Here is a 25,178-nt window from a genome sequence, read left to right on the forward strand (position 1 = left end):
GTAGAGGAACAGCATTACTTAATGAGGAAACTCTTGTGATGACTTGGCTTGCTTGTTATATGCTGTATTACCTTGTAAATGCAGTGCTGAATAAAAGACTGTCTAAGGGGGAGTAGTAGGCTGCAAATTGATTGGAGAGCAGTTCTCTACCATGCTATTATTTCATTCCTTTTCTCTTGGTTTTATACCTTTGCTGTTGAAGACAGTTGATAGAAATAATGCAATCGTACTTTAAGCAGCAGAGCCCAAATCTCTATACAAACCTTTTCCCCATGCTTGGCAGTTTGAATCTCTTTCCAGTGATAATCAATCACAGTCCAGGACTCCTGCGAATTTGCATCAAGTTGCTCCAAAAAGGCTCCAGAGAAGACAGTCCCAAAGCTACTTGCAGCACCAATTGAATTTGCTGCTGTTCAGTATAATCTGCATTTACAGCTAATTTTCCTATCTCAACTATTTGTGGTAGGAAGCAGTTTTGTCGTAATGCAATACTCTGATATGGTTGAGGTTCCAGCACAGATACATTCAGATATTTTATAGTCTCTCCTCAGCATTTTACTGAATGGTAAGATGCCAGTCCTCTCATTCACAGCTGTGATTTTCTTCTCTTGTCCCTCTGTGTGAATTGCATGTGGATTCAGTGTAGAGAGAAAGAACCATGTTTGCACTTTCCCTGCTGGTGAGCTCAACTTCTTGCTGCTGCTTACTTGCAGGTGCTGCTAACTTATCTGGGGGGAAGAACACATTGGCAACAGTGGAGTCAGCTGTCATTCATCATCCTGCTGGGACCTCGTCTATGCAAGTCAGCCTGCATGGTATGAAACGCAATGTGTCAGATCTACGACTGCAGCTGCATCATATGAAGCAGCTACAGGTATGATTAGGGAAAGTGGGTGTTCAGTACACACCTTTCTTTTTCTTTCTTACTCTCTCCCTTAGTACACATGTGATTTGAAGTAGAGCTATATAGAAAAGCAGAGTCCCAAGTAGCCCAGACACAAAAGCATTACTGCGCCAGTATATGCTACTCGAATAATCCTAGAGGTATGAGAAGTAGCTGAGGGTAACTGTTGCTTCTCAGATATAGTGAAATAACTTGATTTCTAGCTTTGTTGAATGACACTAGACATTAAAGTGGCAATTATGTTATAATAATATTGTCTGTGATTACAATTTGGACTCTGCTATGCTATGTGCTGTATAAACATGTTGGAAGAGCCACGTTCCTGATCCATACTGTTTATAGTTGAGACAGCTTTTAAGTTTCTGAATAAACAACTTTGATGTAAGGAAACGCAAATGTAGCTGAGGATCAGTAGGTATGCATTAAGCCAGAGTTTGAGTCCTGTATTTACAGAATGCAGAAGAATAACTAACTCAAGCAGCTAGGGGAAAGGACGATTTCGAAAGTTACTGCAGAGGTTTGTTGTGCCATACTTAAACTCACATTTTTGCCAGTACCTTCCTAACACACGTCAAGACTTGAGAACCTACAAGAAAAGATAATAACAACGAAGAGTTAACCAAAACTGTCTGTTGATATACATAGTCGTGCTACCAACGTAAATATGTGCTGCTCATCTCAGACACTGTGAAAACAAATGTATGTAGCTGTACCTTCACTTAATTAGAAACTGAAAAACACTGTGTATTGTCTCAGAAGATGTAAGAAGAGCTAAAGCAATGTCTTACAAGACAAAGTGTACAATGAGGAAAACGTCAATACTCTGCCAGTCTTCCTTGTCTGGAAAATGACATCACATGTTTGGTATTGTAGGGCTGCAGCTACTGCTGTCCCTACTAGGGAGGTTTTGAATATAGGAACAGTTCTGTGTCCATCTCCTTTGATTTGCTGATGAATTTTAGAGCAGAATGATAATAATATGATATAATAACAATATGATTCAGAATGATTCATCAAATATGATTCCAGTTTTTTAACAAAAAGAAATTGAGTTTGAACCAGCCATGGGGCAAGGGAGCATAAAGGTGAAACGAATAGACATCAGAGTGATGAAAATGTAACTGAGAGAGAAGGTCCTGTTGCAAGTTCCTATGTTCATATTGCTGGTGATGAAGAGATGTTAGAAGGTGTTTGGGGCAAGCAGTTGAGTCAAGTAGGTGACCTCTGCCTGTAACACAGCTCCCATGATTTTACTTTTTCTGTAAAGCTGACTTCCTTGGGATCTCTACCCTTACATATTATATAGGAGTGGACATTGTTGCTTGTTTGTGCTTCAGGCCACTGCAACTCCTCTGCCCTTCCATAACTCACTGCTAAATGACCACCAGCTGCACTTGCTATTTGGCCTTGCAAAATAGGATAGAGACTGCAAGTGTTGCACTGGTTGCAGTGAAAGTACTATTCTTATAGGGCCTGCCAAGGAGGTGGCATTTCCCCAGCTGCCACTTGTCTCCATGGCCCTGCCCAGGGCAGTATCCTTGCTTATGTACCTTGCTTTTGTTAGGATACGTTGGAGCAAAGAAACTTGTACCATCTGAGCAAATGATGACTGCCAATGAAGTCTAGAGTAGGGAACAAAAAGGGATAAATCCAAAGTGGTCTCATTAAATCCAGCTGACTTCCCTTATTTCTAAAATGATAGCAATTATGGGTGCCTTATGCCAAAAGTATGTGGGCAAATTTGTGATAGTTGGATGCAAGAGCTTGTAGCTTAAGGGAAGTTCACGCATCTTATATAGAAATTACATTCATGAGACTGAGATTGTTTTTGTAATGTTCCTGAAATGGTGGAAGTATTTTGTACAAGAGTTCACAGCTTGTGAAGCAGCAAATGGAATAGTTAGTTTTAAACTAAAGAGTATTAAAATATCACATATTTTGATGGAATTTTTGATGGAAAGAAAATTGTGCTCAATTTCTTCGTAAAAGGGAAAAAGTATTTTTTTTGTTTTTTCCAAGTTACGTGCATATTGTCTTTGGCAGTACTTCATATTTGTTTCTTTTGGGTTGTCAGTCAGTTTATTCCTGTTTGTGTGAAATTTTCATCCAGTGACAGTCTAAAAGAAACACTTACAAAGAACTGGAAAAGATGATTGCACAGGCACAAAAGTTGGCAGGATAGCTAAGAAGCAAGAACAGGACATAAAACTATATTTAATACTGTCTCTGGTTCAGTTTTGAATTGATGGTATCATTGCAAATTTTTATTCATGTGCTTTAAATAGAATCAGAGGGACACGTGATGGAAAGGACCCATCCATTCACATATGCTTTGTCTGTTATGGCAAAATCATCTTTAAAACATTTTCAGCAGGAATTGATCCAGATGAATGGATTCACACAGCGGTTAAGTGTGTATGTTAGCAGATGCAACCAACAGGTTTTGACTGCTTCACCCTATAGTTGGATTTTCACCAGAGATTCTTGAAGCAGTGAAATTTGCATACAGCAGTTATAAGACATTAGATACCACCTTGCTAGTCCACTAGTATCTTCTTTAAGCACTCTGATTTTCAGAGATACTCAAGGAAGCCTAGTTTCATGATGATGTTTTCCTCATTGCCTGTGTTCTGTATGTACTTGTTGGAAAGACTGTGGCATGTAATGAGTGCAGTGGGGTAGTTCTGTACTCCTAGGTGATGACAGCCTTTAGTGGCAGGTTTGAAGCAAGCCTTTAGAGTATGTGTTCATGGTATATTATCATTAGCTTGTCTGTACTTTAAAATTTATGTCTGTTCCTACCGTTCTTTAATTGAAGACATTTGAAGGGGAAGCAGTTAGATCTGATTAAGGTTCAGCTTTAGAAATGTGCATGCGTGCTTGCTTTTCCCTCAGTAAATGTATCACTTGCAGGGAAATGAGTGCTGCCAAAAGGATAGAAAATGAAATAATAATACTGTCATAAATGGTACATGATACTCAAATAATCTCACACGTGTAACTTTGAATTAGACATTCAATTATGTTTTGAACTGCATTATAGAATTGGTGAGACTAGATTTAATCTATGCATGGTTACAAACTTTAGGAATTAGATAATAAGATTCTGCAGAGATCCTGAGCTGCAGGAAGTCAGTCCCTGTTTGTGGATGTGCACTGTGTGTCTGGGAGGTGGGTGGTCTAGAAGCCTCTCCCATCAGGGCCTTGCATGCTCCTGCTGGAGAGGGCATCCCTACTGTGTAATGAGAAGCAGGGCTATGAATTGATAGCTTGTTTTCCAGTTAGCTGTCTCATGAATAAGAATTTGTTTAAAGTGAACTAGGCTGGTTATCAGGTTATTTTCAATCCTGGAGTATTTGTGAGGAAACTAGGAGTCAAAATCAGTTCCAAACTGTGCAGGGAAATATGCTAAAGTGGCCAGAGACTGCCTTGTCTTCCTTACCGACAGCTCTTTCCCTCTACTCCTGCTCCCTCTGCCTTTTGTTGCCCTTTGGCTGATCACTCTACCCTGCTTAAACCCCTGGTTACTGGTTTGCCTTGATTCCTTCTTTTCTCTACCTGCACCCATCTTTACCTCCCTCTCCTCATCTTCTGTCACTGTACTCCAAGCATAAAGAAACCTAGGTTTGTCAGAAGTAGGTAGGTGTTGGTTGAATTTTCATAGGAATGGCTGAAACATCTTTTTGACACAAAGATGAATCATTTCCCAAACTTCAAGAGCTCCCTCAAACACTAAGTTTAGGAAGTCCTGAACATGCTTGCTTTTTGAAATATTGATGAGTTACATTTTTATTCCCTAATCTTGTTGTCAGAAATGGATGAACTTTTATAAAATGAATGAAACTTTCCCCTGCTATTCAGGAACTAGATAAATTGAAGTGACAAATGCCTTAGCTGTAGATGTCACTATAATAAATATACAACCTCATAATGAACGTATTAAATAAGCATGTTTACTATTGCACACACCCACTCAAGCACACAGACCCCATTTTGGTATGCTGGGAATCACACAGCTGAGGAACATGGAGGTCTGAAATTCTATACACCTGAGGCTCAAGTTTGACTCTGGAACTTCTTCTTGACCTCAGATAAGTTGTTTCACATTTCCGTGTCAGATTTCCCCACTTTTTAATGAGCTGTGAATAAACAGTATGGATGAAGCTTTACATGCTCATTCTCTCATTTATTAATTTATTTGTGTTTAATTCTTGAAAATATAACACAGTGAAAGTAATGTTTGTCTCAGATAGCTGTCCTGATCTCACTGTGATTTTAATATATTAAATCCGAACACTAATCTTGAGGTAGGGAAAAAGTGTACATGGTCTGTCTTCAAAAGAATCCTGTCTAGTACAAAGCAGCTAACAATGTTTATAGATCTGTAGTGTTTCAAATATTTTCCAGCCTCATTTTTTCCCCTTACTGCTTACACTTATCTTGGGCTGAGTTTTGAGCTTACAACTCCTGCTTATCACAGCCCAGTCTCCTCTGAACACTCTCAGTGAAGTGTTACCCTCTGTCTCATCATAGTTGTGTCACTGGAGAAGGCAGTCAGGCATAATGACTGAAAAGTTCAGAGAAGAAAACTGAGTTTGCTCCTCTAATTCATGAACTGATTGGAAAGAACAATCTGACAGAGGCTTTTGTTCCTCTACTTCCCAGGAATTCTCTTAACTTCAGGAGAAGTCTTGCTGCCTTGTGCTGCCTTGTATGTAACCCATTTTTGTGATTCTTCCTATTAAGCAGTATTTTTTCTTTTTATGTTTGCCTGTTAAGCTGAAATATCTGGAAGGCAGTTGAAGGATTGATTGCTAGCTTTAAAAATGAAATTTGGTATCCCAAGGTGGTTTTTAAAATCTTACAGTATGACACTGCTGCTAGGCTGACAGAGTTGTTTTGTTTGCCTGTATCCTGAAGTTGTGACTAGATGGAACCCTACTTACTGCTTTGTGTGAACTTGCGATTTACATAAAAGACTTAAGGACTTATAAAGAAGACTTAATTTGTGTGAGTGCTGAGTGTAGCTGCACTAGGGCTATCCACACAGTACAGTCTAGTTTGTTTTCTTAGTTTTGTTTTGTTCTGCAAACTTAATATCAGTTTAAAAAAATGTTTTAGATACTTAACATGAATGTAAGAGAGAATGAGAATGTAAGATAGTAGATCTCTTGAGAAAGAAGTGTGAATGGCCAGCTTTCAGAAAATTGGCCTATTTTAAAAGGTTATTTTGTGGCTGAGAGAGGTTTTTTATTTCACAGGTGAGTATGTCTGTCACCAAATTACATTGGATGATACAATCCTTTCTCTGCCACTTGAGAGTGAAATATTCCGTTCTGAGAATGACAATGCATTCCAGCTCCACCATCGATGTGTGTGGCTATCCAGTAGGCATGCATATGTGGTACAATGCATAAGCATAAGAGAGATGCACAAAGTGGAAGTCAGGCTTCCAGCATTCTGGTGAGGCGTGATTAATACTTGGTTCATGCTGGACTGAGCCTTATAAAGGGGATGCAGTCCCTACAGAAGTTATGCTCTGAAGGTGATTTATTGAACCCAGCATCTTTTGTTCACCAGCTGACAACTAGAAGTTAGATAAACACTTTAGAAGCTAAGTGAATGTGGGTTTTTCTCACCTCTACCATTTCCTCATGAAATAATGTCTATAGGTAAAGATAAAGAGGGAAAGAAGAAGGTAAAAAGTCACTCTAGCTGTAAAGCCGTGTTTATTCCAACCTATTTCTGAGTTCTGCAATGTATTCTGTTGCCAGGGATGTCAGTCAAGCAGGAGAAATTGAAGTTGATTTCTTTTGTGCAACAGCTGCAGAACCAGGAGATGCTGAGGGCAATGGTGAAGAAAGCAGAGCTGGAAATCAGTGGCAAAATGTTTGAAACGGTGAAGAGGCTTGAAGATCCTGTGCAGCGACAGCGCAACCTGGTGGAACAAGAAAGGCAGAAATACCTCAGCGAGGAAGAAAAGATCGTAAAGAAATTATGGTGGGTTGAGAAAACTCTTAGAATTTGTTGCATTTCACTGTTGTTTTTTGTTTTTGTTTTTGTCCAGAAATATTCTTCTTCACCACTGTCTTCAACGAAACTGGGTCTATGCATGCCCTTTTAGCTATGTTTCCTTGTCTCATATTGTCTGTAGAACCAGGTCTGTTTTGTACAAATCGCTGGTCCCTGAGTAGGAGTCCTGCTTAGCACAGCTCACTGGGCAAGTCCTACCAGCATGAAGAGTATCAACCACTTCAGAATTTGCCTGTAAGGAAACAGATGTCTGTAAGGAACAAGATCACCTGCATCTTCAGAAAGACTCCCCCTACCCTAGCTTTCCTCTTCTGCTTTACATATAGCATTTTAGGGAAACAGAGAAGAATTTTGTTAAGAACAAATGGATGCAAAAGAAGGTAATGATTAGCTTTCATAGCATGGCTGATGCAGGAAAGAGCCACCTAGTCTAACCCCTGTTTGAGCAGGGCCACTCAGAGCAAGGTGTCTAGGGCCACATCCAGTCAGTTTGGAAGCCCTTTAAGAAGGATGCTCCACCACCTCTCTGGTAAACCAGTGTTTGGTCACCCTCACAATAAAGAAGGGCTTCATTTTGTGCCCGTCACCTCTTGTACTGGTACTAGCACCTTAGAAAGGAACTGAGCTGTTTTCTTTGTTCTCTCTTTTTAGTTATTTATACACACTGATAAAATCCCCTTGAGCCTTCTCTTCTGTTGGCTAAAATGTCCCAGTTCTCTAAGCCTTTTCTCATAAGAAAGACAGCTCAGTCCCTTCTTCATCTTTGTTGTCCTTTGTTGGGCTCTTCTCAGGATGTCCATGTCTGTCTTGTATTGAGTGGCCCAGAAATGGACACAGCACTCCAGGTAAAGTGTCACCAATGCTAAGTAGAGGGGAAGGATCACCATTGCTGACTGCTGGAAACACTTTGCCTAATGCAGCCAAAAATACCATGAGCCTTCTTTGCAGCAAGAGCATATTGCTGGCTCATAGAATCATTAAGGTTGGAAAAGGCCACTATGATCACACAGTCCAACTATCAAGCCACTGCCACCATGTCTGCTAGACCACATCACTCAGTGTGAAATCTACCTTTTCCTTAACACCTCCAGAGAGCTTTTTCTGCCAGGCTACTACAGCTGGATGACCCCAGCACATCCTGGTGCTAGACATTTTCTCTCCAGGTGCAATTGCAATTGTTGAATTTCTTGAGATTCTTCTTGTTGAGATTTCTTGAGCCTATCTAGGTTCCTCTGGATAGCAGCATGACCCTCTGACTTACCAGACACTCCTCACAGCTTTGTGCCATCTGCAAACTTTCTGAGGCTACATTCAGCCCCATTATCCAGATCGTAAACAAATGGATTAAATAGAACTGGATGCCATTTTGATCTCTGGAGGTATACTGCTAGTTGCTAGCATCCAACTAGACATTGCTCCACTGATAAACACCCTCTTTCTGAGCTTTAAGTATGAAAGTCAGATTTCAATAGTAAATACTTCAGCTATTGCATTTGGAAGGTAGGGGAAGGTCCTAAATAGGGTACTCAAGTTTAATTGCAATTAGCAGTGCCATTGTCTATCTGAGACTCACTCTTAGAGTAAAACTTACTCATTGGGATTTCCATATGGTAAACTACAGTTAAAAATATGTGTGTTTTTTTTTTTCTTTTTTTTTTTCTTTTTCTATGTAAAGATTTTTTATAAGAATACCAGGACTGCTAGACTGGTTGGATCCATTTGTTTGCTTCAGTCCATGTTCAGAGTTGGGAGGCAAGATGAGGTTAAAATCAATGAACAGTTTAACTAGTTCTAATGCTCTCATTTGTAGAATACTATTTAAATAATTATTTCTCATAGTAGTTCACACCAGATGAATGGCTCCGTAATGCCAAGAAGCTTTATAGTCTGCTTTCATTGGAAATGATAACTGGAGAGCCACAGGAGTACAGTTATTGACTGCTGAAGAAAGTAAATCTTTCTTTTGACCAGTGTTATGTCAGTTGAGTATGATCTGTAACAAAAATTGTGCATCTGTAAAGACAAAGTAGAATGTTTCTGAGGGAATATATATTTTCTGTGAAGAAAAGTTGTGTGCGGCAGTAGTCCATGTTGGTATATATAGCAGGTTTATGGTCTTAACATAGTGTTTCAGTCCCAAGAAACTCACCTGCTGTTCATCATTTCGTTCATATTGCTTAGTTTCTAGATTGTTTGCTGTCTGTGGAAAAAAACCACAAACATTTGTGTGATAGTTGTTTATAGGATTGCCTCATAAAATGGATTCTTCGTGAGGTCAAGTGCAGTGTTGTTAGTAGTTACAGCTGCTCATTTAGGATACTGCTTTGATTGCAGTATGGCTTTTTATCAGTGTTTACAAAATCTCCACTGCTTCTGTGCTACTTTAGCTCAGTTATCAAGGGGCAGCATCCTTGTGAAGCAAGTGCATATTGTGCTATGCCAATTTACTGTGCAGCTAAGCAACATTGAATGGGAAGGTATCATTCATTTGCTAATGTTACAGGAATGTGTCTTAACTCATTCATAAGATTTAAATGTTAGCTTAATCTTTTTGGAGATGTGTTGGAAACAAATATTAAATCATACATTTGTTTTTCTCTATGCCCAGTGAAATTTCTTCATCATGTATTTGCAGGCTTGCAGAATCAGTGCTCAGAAAGAAAAGCACATCTGATAACAATGCTTGAAGTTCAACAGTTGTTGCCCTCTTGACCTTTTCTGCATCATAGATCTAGATCAGTTGACTGAGTTCATGCAAGATAGAGCATAAGGACTCAGGCAATGAGTGCAGAAGTGTATTTGATGTTCTGTAGCATGAACTACAGCTCCATCTAAAGAAATAAAGGGAATGTTCTTTTTGTCTCTTAAATCTCAGCTTAAAAACTTTTCTTCTGCAAGCCTGAAGATTATCATTGGAAAATTAAAATTAAAAAATATTGCTGGTTTCATGTTGTAAACAGCACAGATGTCAATATACACCTCAGTACAAGTTTTCTGTTGAGCAGCTCTACATAAAACATACAGAATTGTGTCCATGTGTGTCAGTTGTAGCAGGATTACAGTTCAGAGATATATAATGAAAACCAGGTTAACCAAGGAACACTGATAAACATACAGTTTGTACCCACTTGTAACAGGGAAATATATACTCAGAATTAACTGAACAAGTTTTTACTATCCAGTCTTTTCAGCCAACATTAGAAATGTCATATATTATTCTTTCTGGGTTGCAGATGCTAGCCTTAAAATTGACCAGACCAAGGGCAAATTGTGACAGTGTGACATATTGCCCAATGAAGTAATTCTGTGGTAAGGAACACGTTACAGTTATTAGTGGTTTATTATGTTGTAGGTTATTATAAGCACTTTAATAGACAGGTTTTTACAAGCAGAGTATTTACATTATATCCATCTCTGATGTGCCTGATAGATTTTAAGTTTGGATTTCCTTGTAAGAATAGCCATGCTCAGAGAGCCAGTAGTAGCAAATGCTTAAGTAGTGTAAGAACAACACTGAGCAATGTGCTCAGAGTGCATCTCCTTCATTTCAGTGACTTTGTAGCTCAGAGATTTTTCAAATGAGATGGCACCTTCATATCCAAATCTCTGTGCATTGTTTACCTTTCATGAAAGTATGCATTTTTATAAATTTATGTGCATTTTGCTGTGTATATTTTTCAAGTTGGAGGAATACTGTAATGAACCTCTTTCACTTTTTAAAATCTCTTATGTGTCAATCAATCCTCAAACTCTTAAATTATGCAAGGCAGAATATTCACTAACTCTAGTCATAATGTTGGAGATTCCCCACTCCTTTTCTGCGATCATGGCTTTTCCAGCCTGAAAAGTCCTGGTCTAGTTAGTAGAAGTTTTCTTTTCTGTATTCTCTTTCATTCTCTTTTCTTTTCTGTAGCCTTTCTAACTCTGCTGTACATTCGTGAGATAGGGTTGGGGAAAGAGGAAAGCCCTGCAGAGGTTGTACGAATGCGTCTACAGGAGGACTTCATGCAGTGACATGGGGATTGTCTCCCTGCTCTGGTGTTCCGTTACAAACCCAGTGTCACACGAGGGCTGATTATCAGTTCAGTGTCCATAACTGTGTATAAAAATTGAGGTTTTGGGAGGTTTGGGGGGTTTCTGATTTTTTTTCTGTGTTTGTTTGTTTTTGTTTATTTTTCTTCTTCATGTGAGCATTACCTTACATTTACTAGGTGTAAACTGAGTGTTTGGATTTTTTTTCCCTGGTCAGTTAAATTCAGATGATCCATCTGCAGCACTTTGCAGTCAATTTTCATTTTCATTCCCCTGCGTAATTTAGTATCTGTTGGAGGTTTTTTGACTATACTATTCATCCTCTGTTCTAAATCATTTATAATATGTTGAAAAGCACCAGCCCTAGCACAGATCCCTATGGAACCCACCCGTAAGCTCCATTCATTGAGTAAGCTGTTCATTGGATCCCTTCCCTTTATCTCCAGTACTATATCCACGAGAGAATTTCCCTTCTTGTCCCACAGCAACTTTTCTTTCTTAAAAGCTTTTATTTAGGTATCTTGCTGAAACTCTTTTGAGCTGTGTCTTGTCTATTTTTGCTGTTTTCTTCAAATGACCATCTGGATTTGTGAAAGCTCTTTCTGTAAGTCACATTAGCACAATATATTTATCCCTGGGTCCACTAATTCTTTATTGTTTATTCTTTTTTTATAGCATCTATCAGTTACACTAGCCTGAAGATGTCAGTCTCAGCAGAGATTACCCCACTCGCTTTTTAAATTTCTGTTTTTATCATCTATGACACTTTCCACTACTCTAGTGCCAAAGAAATTCTAATCAAGAAGTAAGATGCCTAGCATTAATAGTTCAACTGTTTCATCCTTGAGTTGCTTTTGAACTCCAGGGCAAATGCCATCTGGTCTGGGTGATTTGTTGCTACTCATTTTGCAGTATCCGTGAACAGGTTACAAAACAAACTAACAATCTGAGACAGATCCTCTGATGCTTTTTTGCCTAAAGAAAGATCTCAGCATAACAGTTTGTCCCTTCTCTGTAAAACATAGATGTGTTTATCACGTATTGCCTTCTGAAACTGTATTAAGGTGATGGCTTGTTAATTGGGTTTGCACAATCAAATCTGTAAAACCAAGTTGTTTTCCCATTTACAGAAGAGAAATGCTGGATACTGTTCCATCTGTTTAAATCTTTGACTCCCCAGGGATGAAGTTTCTCTTCCCTCAATGTTAACAAGATGAAGCAGTGTAATATGGCATCTTCTGAGCTATATTGGGATCAGTTGTCATGTTTGATAGGTTCACTGTATGGAATTAAAGGTTTTTTTTTAATCTATTTCTACTCAGAGAACAAAACAAAAAGACACTGCCTACTAGTTAGCTGAATGTATATCCTTTATCCCTGTATTTCTGACAGTCATAAGCCTACCAAAACATCCTAGCATTATTCTGTGTTTGCTCATTTCTTTCCACCTGTGAATAAAGTAACGTTTTTGTCTGTGTCTTTTTTTATTCCTGGGGGATGCAAATGCCAGAGAAAGGTGTTTTTCCAGTGCTGAAGTACAAAGACGGGGTGGATTTACCCTATGATTCTCAAAGTAGTGCTGGTATCAAGACATGAAGGTTGAAGAAGGTGCAGGAGTGTAGAACATAATTTTGGAGGGCAGCAATGTCCACTGTAAACTGCACTATAGAGAGTGAGTTACCTCTTTTTCCAACTCCTTCTGGGAGCTGGAGTCTTCTTTATTGCAATGCAGAGACAGGGACAGCAGACTCCTGCGTTATTGAATCTTCTGCTGCTGGAAAAGTATTGTGAGTAGTGTTCCCTTGCTGCCATCGTGTGGTCCCTTCAGTTGTTTGCTGCAAGTATGCTTGTGCTAGTGGAAATCAGGGCTCTCCCTGTCTTTTTCAGAGTATTTGGGAAGGCAGAGTATTTGGGAAAGGTCATCTTAAAATGGGAAGAACATCAGTTATCTCCACCCACATTCAGAAGCAACTTGTGATTATTAATTCAGAAATGTTTCGTGGTTTCTAAAGTGTTTGGATTGAAATTAATTCTTTTCTGTGTGCATTTTAAGTTCAGATTCTGTTACTATTTCTGCTTCTCTGTGCATGAAAGGTGCAATTGTATTGTCATTTATTGTTCTTTGTGGCTATATTTCCACTTTAATGACCTTAACTCAGAGTGGTGCTGCAGTGGCTTTACTCCTGCTTATCCCATTTCTGGACATTGATTCCTCTCTCACTCCTGTCTTGTTCTCCCCTTATCCATTGACATGGGTATGTGGAGTGGCCTGGCTGAAAATAGTAATTTTCTGCTGGATTTGCATGGCAATGCTGGCACAAGGGAAATAACAAGGAAATGCAAGACCCATAGTAGGCAGTCTTCTGCTACTTCATGGCAGACGATCAGCCCATACCTGGCAAAGTTTTGACCTTAGTGATTGCAAGAAATGAAGTCCAGAATTAGGTTAAAATGGTACCTGATTGTCAGTTCAGAGTTTGCTTTGCATTGTTCTCCAGCACGCGATTAAACTGCTTCTCAGAATATTCCTGTTAGTGAATTGAGTATCTCAATAGAGGCAGATTTCTTTTAGAGACAGTTTTCAAGAAATGTTCTTTTGAAGTGTTTGCTTGTGGTTTTGTCTAGTTGTGTATAATACAGTTATTTTTGAGATCTTTTCGATGTGGAAACTCTAGCTAAAGCAATCTGGTCTTAATCTCAGGAGGAAAACAAGTGTCCCTGCTCCACATCCCCAAAAAAATACAGCTTATGTGTCTGAATGCTTGAATGACAGTGAAAATTCGTGTGAAGCGAGGAAGCAGTGGAAAAGGCATTGTGAAAGATGTAGAGGAAGCACCAGATGGAGCCTGAGGAAGCATGGGACATCCCTGATTGGAAAAAAACATCTGGAGTGATTAATTAGCTTGAATTAACTAATGCTGACCAAGAGCTGCAGACAATGCACACTTGCTGTTTCATCCTGGCTATTTGTGGAAACAGGACGCTGTATCCTGCCTGGCAGGAACAGGCTGCAAAACAGGCCTGTGTCAAGGGATCATGAGTGCCAGTTTTTCGGTTGTCACTTCACTGTTGTGCCTTCCTTTGCGTGTCATCAGCTGTGAGAAAATATAAAGTGCAAACCAGTACTGGATGTCACGCTATAGCATGTATGTGGCCTTCTGCTAGGATTTGCGTTCACAGGGGACTGGCTGTTGGATATGTTTCATAACTCCATTGCCCCTATGTAGCGCAGTGGCTCTGTACATGTGCAGCATTAGAAAAGTCAATCATTTTATCAGGTGGTTGGAACTTGATGATCCTTGGGGTCCCTTTCAACCCAACCCATTCTGTGATTCCATGATTCTATAATTTGGGCAAGTTACAGGTGCCTGTGCTTTGGGCATGAGCATCCAGGAGTCTCCTGTCTCGTCATGGTGCCTTGCTAGATTTTTTCATCCTGTGGTATCATATTTAAAGATGCCATGGTTGAGATTTCTGATTTAGTTTAGTCCATTCATTTACATATACTTGATTATAATGTCCTGCTTAAATTTCATGTCCACTTTTTTGTTTTGCCAGTGAGCTAGAGGGATTTGTTGAAGACCTGAAGAGGGACTCCACTGCTTCCAGCAAGACGGTTACACTGAAAGATGTTGAAGATGGAGCCTTTCTTCTGCGTCAAGTGGGAGAAGCTGTTGCCACCCTTAAAGGTATCTATTTATGCTTTTTTGTTTTGATTTTCTTCTTTTGACCACAGTAGGTGAGAACACTTTTGCCTTTAATCTGAGGGCATAATCTTTCACTTGCAGTATATTTAGAGTTATGATAAGGCTTGTTGCACGGCCCCTGGAGAGAGGCTGACACTCCACTGTTCAACTATCACCCTGTCATCTGTCTTTCCTTGAGGCTTTTATGATTTCCTCTTCAGCTTCACGGTTGTTGTCTTTGCAGGAGAGTTCCCGACGCTGCAGAATAAAATGCGTGCAATCCTCCGCATTGAGGTAGAAGCCGTGAGGTTCCTAAAGGAAGAACCACACAAGTTGGACAGCTTACTGAAACGTGTGCGCAGCATGACAGATATCCTTACCATGCTCAGAAGGTGATATATCTTTTCTTCAAGCTAGAGAATTTCCTCAAGCATTTTTGGGTTTGTGTTCTTCATTTCTCCCCAAGCAGTATGGAGAAATGCAACTTGTTTGTAGCATTTTAGAGTTTATTCCTAGAGCTTTCTCAAGGGAAATCAAATTATCCTTTCCTGTGCTCTGTGCAGCAGCTCTGTTCTTACCAACAGTATCAGTTGTTCAGACTTTATAATTGAGACTAGTTTTTTTTGAACACTGCCAGATACAGGATGTACGAGGATGAGAAAGCTTACAGAGTGACACCAGTCCTGTATATGAACTAGTTAGCTGTAGGCATTCACAGCAATGTGAGTTAGTAGAAATGTTCTCTGATACTGAAGTGTGCATCTCCAAACACAGTCTGTAAGAAATAGCTTAATAAAAGATTCAGATTGGATAAAGACATCCCAGAGCATTCTGAAAGAAATAAGTATTTTCTAGTATGATTGTGTATCCGTGTAAATTATTATTATTATTATTATTATTTTTACCACTGAGAATGCTTTAGAGAAAGTGGAAATATTTGATAAAATGTACGTCCACTGAAGACCAGAGTTTAGTTGTACTTGTCAGAGTATTTGAGCAGCAAATGACTACTGATTTATATGAAGCAGTAGGCATTGGATTTAATACCTACTCAAAACTCAGTGAATAAGGCCAAACTGTCAAGGATAGGGGATCTCAGTTTTACTTCAGTTACGAACAAATGTAAGTCGTAAGTATATTGCTGCCACTGTTGTTCTAAGGAATGTAGGATTTGCATTATTCCCATACATCCTGGAGCATATGTAAAATGGATTTGCCAATACTGGCAGCAGGATAAAATGCTTTATGTAACAGGTCTCCTAAGAGCTATCAGTTATTTTTCCTTGTAGATAAACATTCATATCCCTTCATATTAACCACCCTTACTTAAAAGTGACTACAGTTATTTCTTGCCTCATTTTGTTCAGGAAATAAACAGTAAGCTATACATGTCAAAGTTTTACCAAAATTTTTTGGTGTTTAGTCATGTTGTTTATTTTCTCCAGATGAATTGCATATCAGCTCTCCTAAACTCTGTTTCTATATTGGAAAAAATGGATGTCATCTGATGGATAGCCAAGCTTTGAGCTTCAGCCATTTCACAGATAATTGTTAGAAATGGTTGGCTTGACTTCCGTACTTTACTCTATCCCAAACTGTTGACAGACAAAACCTTCCTGAGGTATTGTTTGAAGGCTTTGTTTTGGCCATTTGCTAAACTACTGCTTCACGTTCTGTGTAGCTACCACGTTCCTTTCTGATAGTGCAAGAATTATGGCTTATCTAGGCTCTGTGTAAAAAAAAAAAAAGTCAACTGATTTCCATTCTCCGTCTGAAATCAACTCACTGTAACTCATAGTTTGGTCAACAAGGGCCAGTATGTCCTTGAAAGATTTTAAATACTTTAAAAGGCAAAAGCATCCTAATTTGAGTGGTCTCTTTAAAAATCAAATTCCCTGTCTGTTAGAGAAAGCGAAAAGTCACAGATGTTCTATAAGTTTTTTCTTGCAAAAGCTTATTGTTAAATACTGCTTGTGTATGCTAACCATGCTCCATGCTGTTGTGTTGCTTTTGGCTGATCAGACATGTTACAGAAGGACTGTTGAGGGGTGTGGATTCCTCCCAGGCTGTACAGTACTCAGCTATAGAAAAGTCCACTGCAACTGAAGCTCTGAAAAATCAGGAGGAGCCCAAGCAAACCCAAGGACATGCACAGCAAAACCTCACTGCAGTCACATCAGAGTCCCAGGTATCATCAGTCAAGTCAGAAGTCGTCCCCTTCTCCACAATGACGGTCCATCACGTGCAGAGCTCTCCCGTTGTCATCCATCAGTCTCAGCACTCATCAGCCCTGGTCAACCATGCCCAGGGTTCACCAGCTGCACCCAGCCACAGTGAAGGGCTGCCAATGAGCAGCCACCCTTCCACCACCCCACCAGCACACCCCCAGGAATCAGCAATAGGATCCCAGCCCACCCAAGGCATGCCAGCACTACAGGTCTCTGTCAATGGCAGCACCATGCAAAGTCTTTTCATTGAGGAAATTCACAGTGCAAGTACCAGAAACAGAGCTGTATCAATTGAGGTATGGTGTACTCTACTCACCCAGTTGTTGTCTTTTTGGGTCTGAGCTCCCAGTCTCACATCTGAGACTGAAGGTGGGATTTTCAAATGCATTGTGAGGATTTACATGCTTAATCTCTAACTACACCATGCACTTCTGAAGATACCCTCTGGTTTTAAATGAACAATATAAAATTTTACGTATTTTAAAGAATACCCTCTTTCTGAACAATATTATGTGATTCTTTGGCAACACTTGCATTGTTGGATTTCATTCATTCCTTAAATCTTCATGTCCCCTGTTATGGAGAGATAAAGATGAAACAGTGTGAGGTTTCAGTGGTTTCACAGAGAGGTAGGCATTGAGGAGATGTACAGCTGAATTCTCATGTCTTATTACAGGCATGCACATTAATCACCAGTATGATATAGTAGATCACTGACCCAGATTTAAATTCTGCCTTTGTTCTTTTAGCAAGCAGTGGTATGTGTCAGTTTGTCCTGTATTTATATCCAGTATAATGGAAGTCAGAACTATTTTACAATTACTGCATTTGTATATTTCTCTAGAACTGAGAGAATCTATCTGTGGTGACCTATGAATTTTACACATAGATTTTTTTAAAAAGTAAATGGTCACAACAGAAATCAGAGAGGTGAACTGATGCTTTACTGTTTTTGTCTAGAAAGCAGAAAAGAAATGGGAAGAGAAAAGACAAAACCTGGATCACTATAATGGAAAGGAATTTGAAAAGCTCTTGGAAGAGGCTCAGGCCAATATAATGAAGTCAATCCCTAACTTGGAGATGCCTCCCCAGCCAGCAGTCCTGCCTAAAGGGGATGCAGGGGAGAAATTTGAAGTCTCAGGTAAGTTTCAGTAGAGTAAATGGTCCTAAGGAGATGCACATTTGGAAAAGATAGGTCATTTATTCCACTTCCTAAAATTGTTTCAGTGTAAAGATTTCTGTGTTCTTGATCATATCCATGAGTAGTCTGTGAGGAATGATGCAGGTCCAGCTGTAAGAATGCAGGCCTGTATCATAAAAGTAGTGGTGTTGCAGATGCAGGGGTGGGTGACTAGCTAATTGTGAATTTCCCCACACTGCAACTGAATTTGTCCTTTGGAGATAAGGGCTCCTTGTGAGCAGGAGAATAAGAGTACAGCTTCATTTTGACAGAGATGAGAATGTTTGTGCACTATGCTATATCTGTCTATAGCTTTTAGACTCTGCTCAATTTTGCACAAATTTAGCAATATGGAGCAGTCTGGAAAGAACCAGAGAGTTTGAACACAAATTATCTCACCATCAAAAACTCAAGCACTTTTTGTAGAAGTTTCTTATCGAAAGAAGATCAAGACATGCCCGAGGTTTCTGCGGATAAGAACTCAACTTTGCACAAATTCTTAGAATCAGCACATGGAAGCTGAAGCTAGAAAAAGATAAAAATTAGGTGTCAAATTTTAGCATTCAGAGTAACTACTCACTGAAGCAAGTTTAATTATGAACACATTGCATTATTTACTAATTCAAATCTTCAGTAATATTTTATTTTTTTCTGAAAGGTTGCTCAGACACAAGCTCTGGGCATGATGCAAGAGCTGCTTTAAGAAATCTTTCAACCTGTGTTAAGTCTGACTGCTTGATCTTAATGGTCCTTACTAAAACTTCAGGTCCTTCATAAACTTTAGGTACAAATAAGAGCGGTGTTCTGGGTGAGTCTTTCAGAGGTCTGAAAAAGTCCTGTGATGCTACATGACAAAGTGTCTTGAGGGAGTGGATGGGGAAGGAAGGAATGAATGAGAGGGCCTTTTGCAGTAAGGATTCACCCACAGCTATGCTATAGATATACCAAGTAAACACTCCAACATCCCCAAATGATATTAAAGAGAATATTGCAGCCTACTCTTCTTTATATTTGTTATGGATTAATTGCTCTAATCCATTTTGAACCTGCTAATTTACCATTTGCCTCCCCAGTACCATGGCAGTAAGCTCCAGGAACTCGTTTCCATCCTGCGAAAGGAGCTTTCCTTCCTCTGTTTTGCACTGATCTCCTACCAACATCACTGAGTTTCTCACAGTTCTAATATTCTGCGGTTTGGCAAACAGCAACTGTGCATTTATTTTGTTTAACGTTCCTGCATTCAGAACCACCAGATTGAGGGTAATGGGTTGAGCCCACAGAAAGGAGCGGAGTTGGGCACAGGCCCCACATCACTACCATCGTAGAGAAGTGCTTTGACTTTACAGGATCACCTTGTGCTACTAGAGAACAACTGATGGCATGGAAACCCTAGTGGCATGTATTGACAAAAGAAGTAATCTAATGTAAAGTGCATCTGGAAAGCCACTGTTGTTGCAATTCTGCAAGTCAGTGCCAGATAATCACGGAAGGCAGTAACAGAACAGAGGATTTCTTTAAGCTTAAGCAGCTTTAAAGAACATTTGATCTAAGAGGGGAACAAAGATGAGGCTGGGTCAGCCAAGGGCTCTGTCCTGTTTGGAGGGGCCGGAGTATCAGAGGAGCCTGACGCAGTCCCACAGCAGACACTTATGCAATAACTTGCCCAGAGGGAATATTTATCCCTAAACAGATGTTTACAGATGGTAATCTGAAGTCAGGAGGTTTTCTGAGTTATGCATTCCAGCTGTTCATATAACACCGAATAGCTACAGAAAGGTTGTGTTGTCAGTCTTGAAAACATTGTAAGCAGCAGTGTGAAAGCAGCGACTATTGCTATGTATGATGCTTCGCCTGTGGCCAGAAATGTACAGGGACAGGTCATGAGCAGGGAAAGTGCTTCTGGGAAAAGTGCTGTCTGGTGGAGATGGAGAAGCAGTAGCTGAGTGAGGAGGTAGTAGTGGGGGTAAATTCAAGTTTGAGAAACTGATTTTCTCTTGGAAAAACTCCCCTGAGAAAGTGAGGGCTGGGTCTGCTTGACTGTTGGATTTGGAAACTGTTAATTTGGAAATTAACAAAACGTGTGTATGTTGTGTTATGTTCATGCTGGCTTTGAAAAGAAGCCAGGGGAGTTGCTCCTGGTGCTCCTCTGCCCCTCACAGTGGTGAGAGGACTCATGGAACTTGTCTGAGTGTAGCTAGTTCTGGTTAACTACAAGGCTATGCTGCTGTTCCTGTCCTATCATCTTGCCAAGAGCATCTCCCAGCTGAGCAGAAGTGTTGCTGCTTGCTTCAGAATTGCGGAGAACAGCAAGCCCCTAGGCTTCATGTCTTGTTAGTATTCATGCCAGTTGTGCACACTTTCAAGGGAGGCTGCAGGGTCCCTGTTTTAATCAGGTACCCAGCTGAACCTGCACCACACACGGACAGGTGAGTGATTTCCAGAAGTGTGCTGACCTATTGCACTTGTACACCAAGAGCTGAAATCCCAGCCACAGTGAAACTGGAGACAGGAGTTTTGCTAAAAATTTGTGAGTGAAGTGATGTAGTTTTGATGGGCAAGTGCAAGACTGTTATTGTGCATGAAGGTTCCACCTGAATCACAAATGTGTTTCTGTCTACATGTATTCGTCTGCAGGACTTTTTAAGATGCTCTTTTTGTCCCTTCTGGTTGAGGCAGGGCTGAAAATACCTTCTTTCACCTCTGCTCACTCAGTGCTGCCTTGTTTACTTGCAGAAGATGCTCCAGATGCAGAGCAAGATAACGACAAGCTGACCAAGTCCCCACCTCCTCCGCCTCCACGGCGCAGTTACCTGCCAGGGTCAGGACTGACCACGACGAGATCAGGAGAGGTCATCTACGCAGCCAGGAAGGAGGCAGCTGCTGGCAAGGTTTGGTGACTCAGCCTCTAGGCAGTCAGATTGCTGAAGAATGACTGGCACAGAGGTGCATTCTCAAGCTTGGGCTGTGTCTGTAAACCACAGAATACGTTGAGACAGAGCTATGTCTTGGAGAGCTACTGAAATTGCTTGCCAGGAAACACTACTGTCAGGCTAAATGAACAAGTAGGGTTTGATCAGTTCTGTTTAGAGCAGTCTTAGCCTTGCAGTGCTTCTCTCTCAACAGTAAAGAAAGCAAGTCACAAGCTGATTTGTTTACAGTTGTAAGAAGATTAAAAATTAAAAAAAAAACAAACATGTGTTATACAGATGGGAAAGATCAGCTTAGAGTTGAGAGCATGTTCACAGAAATGTTGCAAATTAGTTTTTTTGGTTTTCCTTTCCCCATCTCTTCTTCTCCCTGAAGGAAGTAGTGGAAAGCCCAGGTGAGGCAGCTGTTACTCCTACTCCTATGAGGTAGTAGTGAAAAGGGACCTAGCAACAGGTGCCTTTCACAGCTGAATTTACTGTTTGCTTTGCATCAAGAGGGCTCAATTATATTGGTTGTCTGTGTTTTTTCATCCCCTTGTAGGAAAGCAGTGAAGATGCTGGGCAGACAACGCAACCCAAAGCACCTAAAGAAGATCAGGCATTGCCTCGAAACACAGGGCTTGCTGTAGCATCAGCTGTAAAAGATGAAGAAGAAGAGGAAGGAGATAAAATAATGGCAGAATTACAGGTAGGCCCTCTGGGTTGCTCATGCACAGGTATGCCCTTTTGGAATCAGTAATGCTTCTGGAGTCTTTGCACAACTTCTAGCTCAGAACATGAAGGAAAGTAGATCTGCCATTCTCACCCAGTTCCAGTTAATTGCACTGGATTGTGCACATTTTGCGAGCACCACCCAAAATATTTTCAAGAGGTGTATACATGAGAGGCTGCTCAAGAATACAGAGGTTGCCACTGGGAAATCTTTCATGACAAACATGTAGATGGATCAAGTAAAATAATGATATTTATTTGGTATGATCTCTGGCATAAGTGTTTCTCAGTACAGACCAACAAGGTGCTGAGAGTCCCTCATTTAGTAAGAGAGAATATGGGGTGTGCTTTTAGCAGGCGTTGCTCATTGTGCCATGGTCCAGTGGTTTTGGAGTGTTTGAACATTGGAACATTTCCTGTCCCATGCTCTGTAGGCTCTGTAGTTGGCATATTACTCTGCCAGTGGCATGGAAGTAGTGTTTTCTTGCTGGTCCTTCACTTGACAACACATAGGCTGGTTTAGCACAATGACAGCAATGCTGCAGTAACAACCAACTATTCCAGCTACTATCAGTGAGCTCCAGCCTCCTGGAGCACCTTCTGTCCTCTTCCATGTCCCTGTGAGCAAAGAAGATGCAGTTAGCTTTCACAGCTGTCACTTCTGATGTTTGGGGTGGCTCAGAGCACTGTCAGAGCAAGAGATATTCCCTGCTGCCCACAAGAACGTGGGCTTGGTGCTGTCTGGGGAGTGTTTTCAGCACCAGGGATGTAGATATCGGTGACGCTTCCATTTGATGTGTACGCCCTGCCCTTGGCTCAGTTCTCAGTGCATAAAAGAGCCGGTTCACAAGGAGCAAGTGCAGGGGCTTACCCATGTCCCCTGTTAGTTTGTTAATGGCTAATGTGACAGGAGAGCTGTGGGCAGTGAAGTTGTTGCATTGTCTGCTTACCAGGAGAACAGCCCAGCTGCCTTTCCACTTACGGCCACGAAGTAGAGTTTAAGATCCGGGAAGGGAAGCTGGGGGGCTAAGGGAGAGAAATGGGCATGGTGACTCAAAGGTATTGAGTGTTAAATGCTAGTTTTGAGGACAAGCAGTGTTCATTTTGAACAATAATCAAACTAGTGGGTTATATATTAATAGCAGGTTATAATAGCGAGTCTGTCAACAGTTTGACAGAATGTAGGTTTTGGAAAGGTCAAACTGTTTGGTCTAGGAGCTACAGGCTTATTCTGATATCAGTTATAGGCAGAACTGGAAAACTAGGTTTGGGATTCAGTCAGTGGAGAACTGAAGGACAGGCATGTATAGTTATGCTCACCAACACAATGTAATGGAACACTGCTCAGTCAAAGGAAATTACTCCCTTTGATTAAGTAACAGGTAAATGTGCTTGAACTGAATTGTATATCTGTAAATATTTTTGTTAGTCATTTGATCGAATATCATTCAGATTAAAATCTGGCACCATCAAGTATACAGGACACTCCCTCCCTCACGTACCCCCAAAAAATCTTAAGAGGACTGAGAGCTGTGTGGCTCTGGAAGTGTTGCCCTCAGAGCAGGGGCTTATAGTCCACATCCCAGAGGAGTCAGCTACACTCCTTACTTCCAGGACACTGATGGAGGTACATTTAAAATCTTTACTGTTCAAATCAACTTAAGACTATGAGAGCAGGGAGATGATAGCAATCAGTTGATGACTGCAAAACATTTAAGTCACTGAAATATACAGTCTGCCTGAAGAGCAACAAACATAGGCCAGACCATAACTGTATGTATTGGAAAGGAGCTGGAGCTGCGGTAACAGGCTGACAGGAGCTCCCAGGGGGAGTGCTCTTCCCACAGAGTTAATGTCTGCTTTGGGTGTAGATGTGAGAACAGGGAGTGTTTTTATCTCTGTGTACAGAGGATCAGGAAGATCAGTGCTGAGCTGCTGCATCTGTGACCACATGTCCGTGCATCGCCTGTTTAGAAAGGGCAGTAAGGTAAGAAGGTTCAGAAGAGTACAACGTGGAGGTAGTTTCATGTGAAGCATCTTCTTAATCTAGCAGAAAAAGCATAATGCTGATCAGCTGCAGAAGCACAGGCTGTACGTGTACACTGATACAGATATTGTGGAGCAAAGGTGAGACATAAGCAAATCACATAGGGAAATAGTGGATTCTTCATCACTTGAAGTCTGAAAGACCTGAGGGATCCTTTGTAGATGGTATGCCTAACTCAAAAGTGCATCACTAGTTTCACAAACTGGTAAGCTAGGGACAGTCCTATACCTTGTACTATAGTAGGAGCAGTACTGCTTGTTCTGAGTTCTGTGTAATCTTAGCTACTCTGATCAGTACAGACATGCAAACAGGATGTGATGGAAAAACAGCAGCAACTCTGCACCATGATTTTTGTATGGGATTTTTTCATTATCATTACTTACCTGATTTTGCATAAATAGTCAATAAGCATGTGAAATACAATTTTTCATTTTTATTTTTATCTTTTTATTCAAATCTGTAAACAAGGCTCTGAATTTCATTAGAGTTGCTGGGAACTAAATGATTTCCTTAATATATGGTATGGTAATATAACCTTGCGTTTCACATGTTGTGTAACTCCCACAAGCACCCTCCCCCCCCCCCCCAATTCTCTGGCTGGCTGGCTTGTACATCTCAGTGGTGGCAGACAGTGCCAGTAGTGGCCTCCAGAAATCCCACAAGCACTTGGAGCCAGGACTGTGCAGTAGTGTCAGTGATGGTTCTGCTTATCTGGATTTGTGAGCCAATTGGATGGAGAAACCCAAAGGAAATGGAAAAAGGGCTACAAAAAGGTTGAGAAATCCTGGCTGTGTCCTGGGGTGCACATGGTGGGAGGCCAGTGGTCCCCAAGCCCATCTTTTGGGCTGTTTCCAGAGCAGGAGGAACCTGAAGAGTACTGTTATCATCTGGAATGTTAATGAAGGCTGTGGTAGAGACAAGTCTAAAGTTTTAGTAATGCTGCATGGGGAGAAGTGGTATTACATAGCTTTTGCATTATGTGCAATGAGGCCAACAAATCTGGCAGCTGAGTAGACATCAGCGGGTGAGGAACAGGTATTACTTCCCTTCTTCTCTCATTTATTGACTGTGCAAGACCTGCAGCTTCCGCCTTTTCTTCATCTTTCCGCGGGCAACAAATAGACCACTTCCAGATGAGAAAACTTGGGAAATAAATTGTATTCAGCTGTGATTGTCCTGTCCAGGCATACACAAACCCTCTGCTAATATTCACTGGAAGATGGAAGTGAGGAAGCACAGGAAAAGATTCTGAGAACAGTAAATGGAATAAAGTGAGCTGAGCTTTGGACTTTATTTGTTTTTACATGTAAAACTTTAGGTTTAGTTGTTAAGTGATACCGGGGTCAAGGACAAAATATGTCCAGTGAATACACTGAGGAGGTATCAGCTGCTGGGAAGTAGGTATTGTTACAAGCCCGAAGTTTGTTGTG

At 40.7% G+C, this 25,178-nt stretch overlaps 1 protein-coding gene across 1 annotated transcript in view; it reads left to right on the forward strand.

The window, feature by feature from the left end:
- KIAA1217 overlaps positions 1-25,178 on the forward strand; it is a gene marked incomplete at both ends in the record, with an annotated part of 172,923 nt that overhangs the window by 140,698 nt on the left and 7,047 nt on the right. The window contains 8 exons of the mRNA XM_079537971.1: positions 714-874; positions 6,729-6,904; positions 14,528-14,658; positions 14,900-15,047; positions 16,678-17,179; positions 17,844-18,024; positions 20,797-20,951; positions 21,532-21,678. Coding sequence (XP_079394097.1) covers positions 714-874; positions 6,729-6,904; positions 14,528-14,658; positions 14,900-15,047; positions 16,678-17,179; positions 17,844-18,024; positions 20,797-20,951; positions 21,532-21,678 — 1,601 coding nt within the window. The remainder of the gene's footprint in view (positions 1-713; positions 875-6,728; positions 6,905-14,527; positions 14,659-14,899; positions 15,048-16,677; positions 17,180-17,843; positions 18,025-20,796; positions 20,952-21,531; positions 21,679-25,178) is intronic.

Source organism: Tetrao urogallus (genome assembly GCF_951394365.1).
Source record: "Tetrao urogallus genome assembly, chromosome: 7".
Taxonomy (NCBI): Eukaryota; Metazoa; Chordata; class Aves; order Galliformes; family Phasianidae; genus Tetrao; species Tetrao urogallus.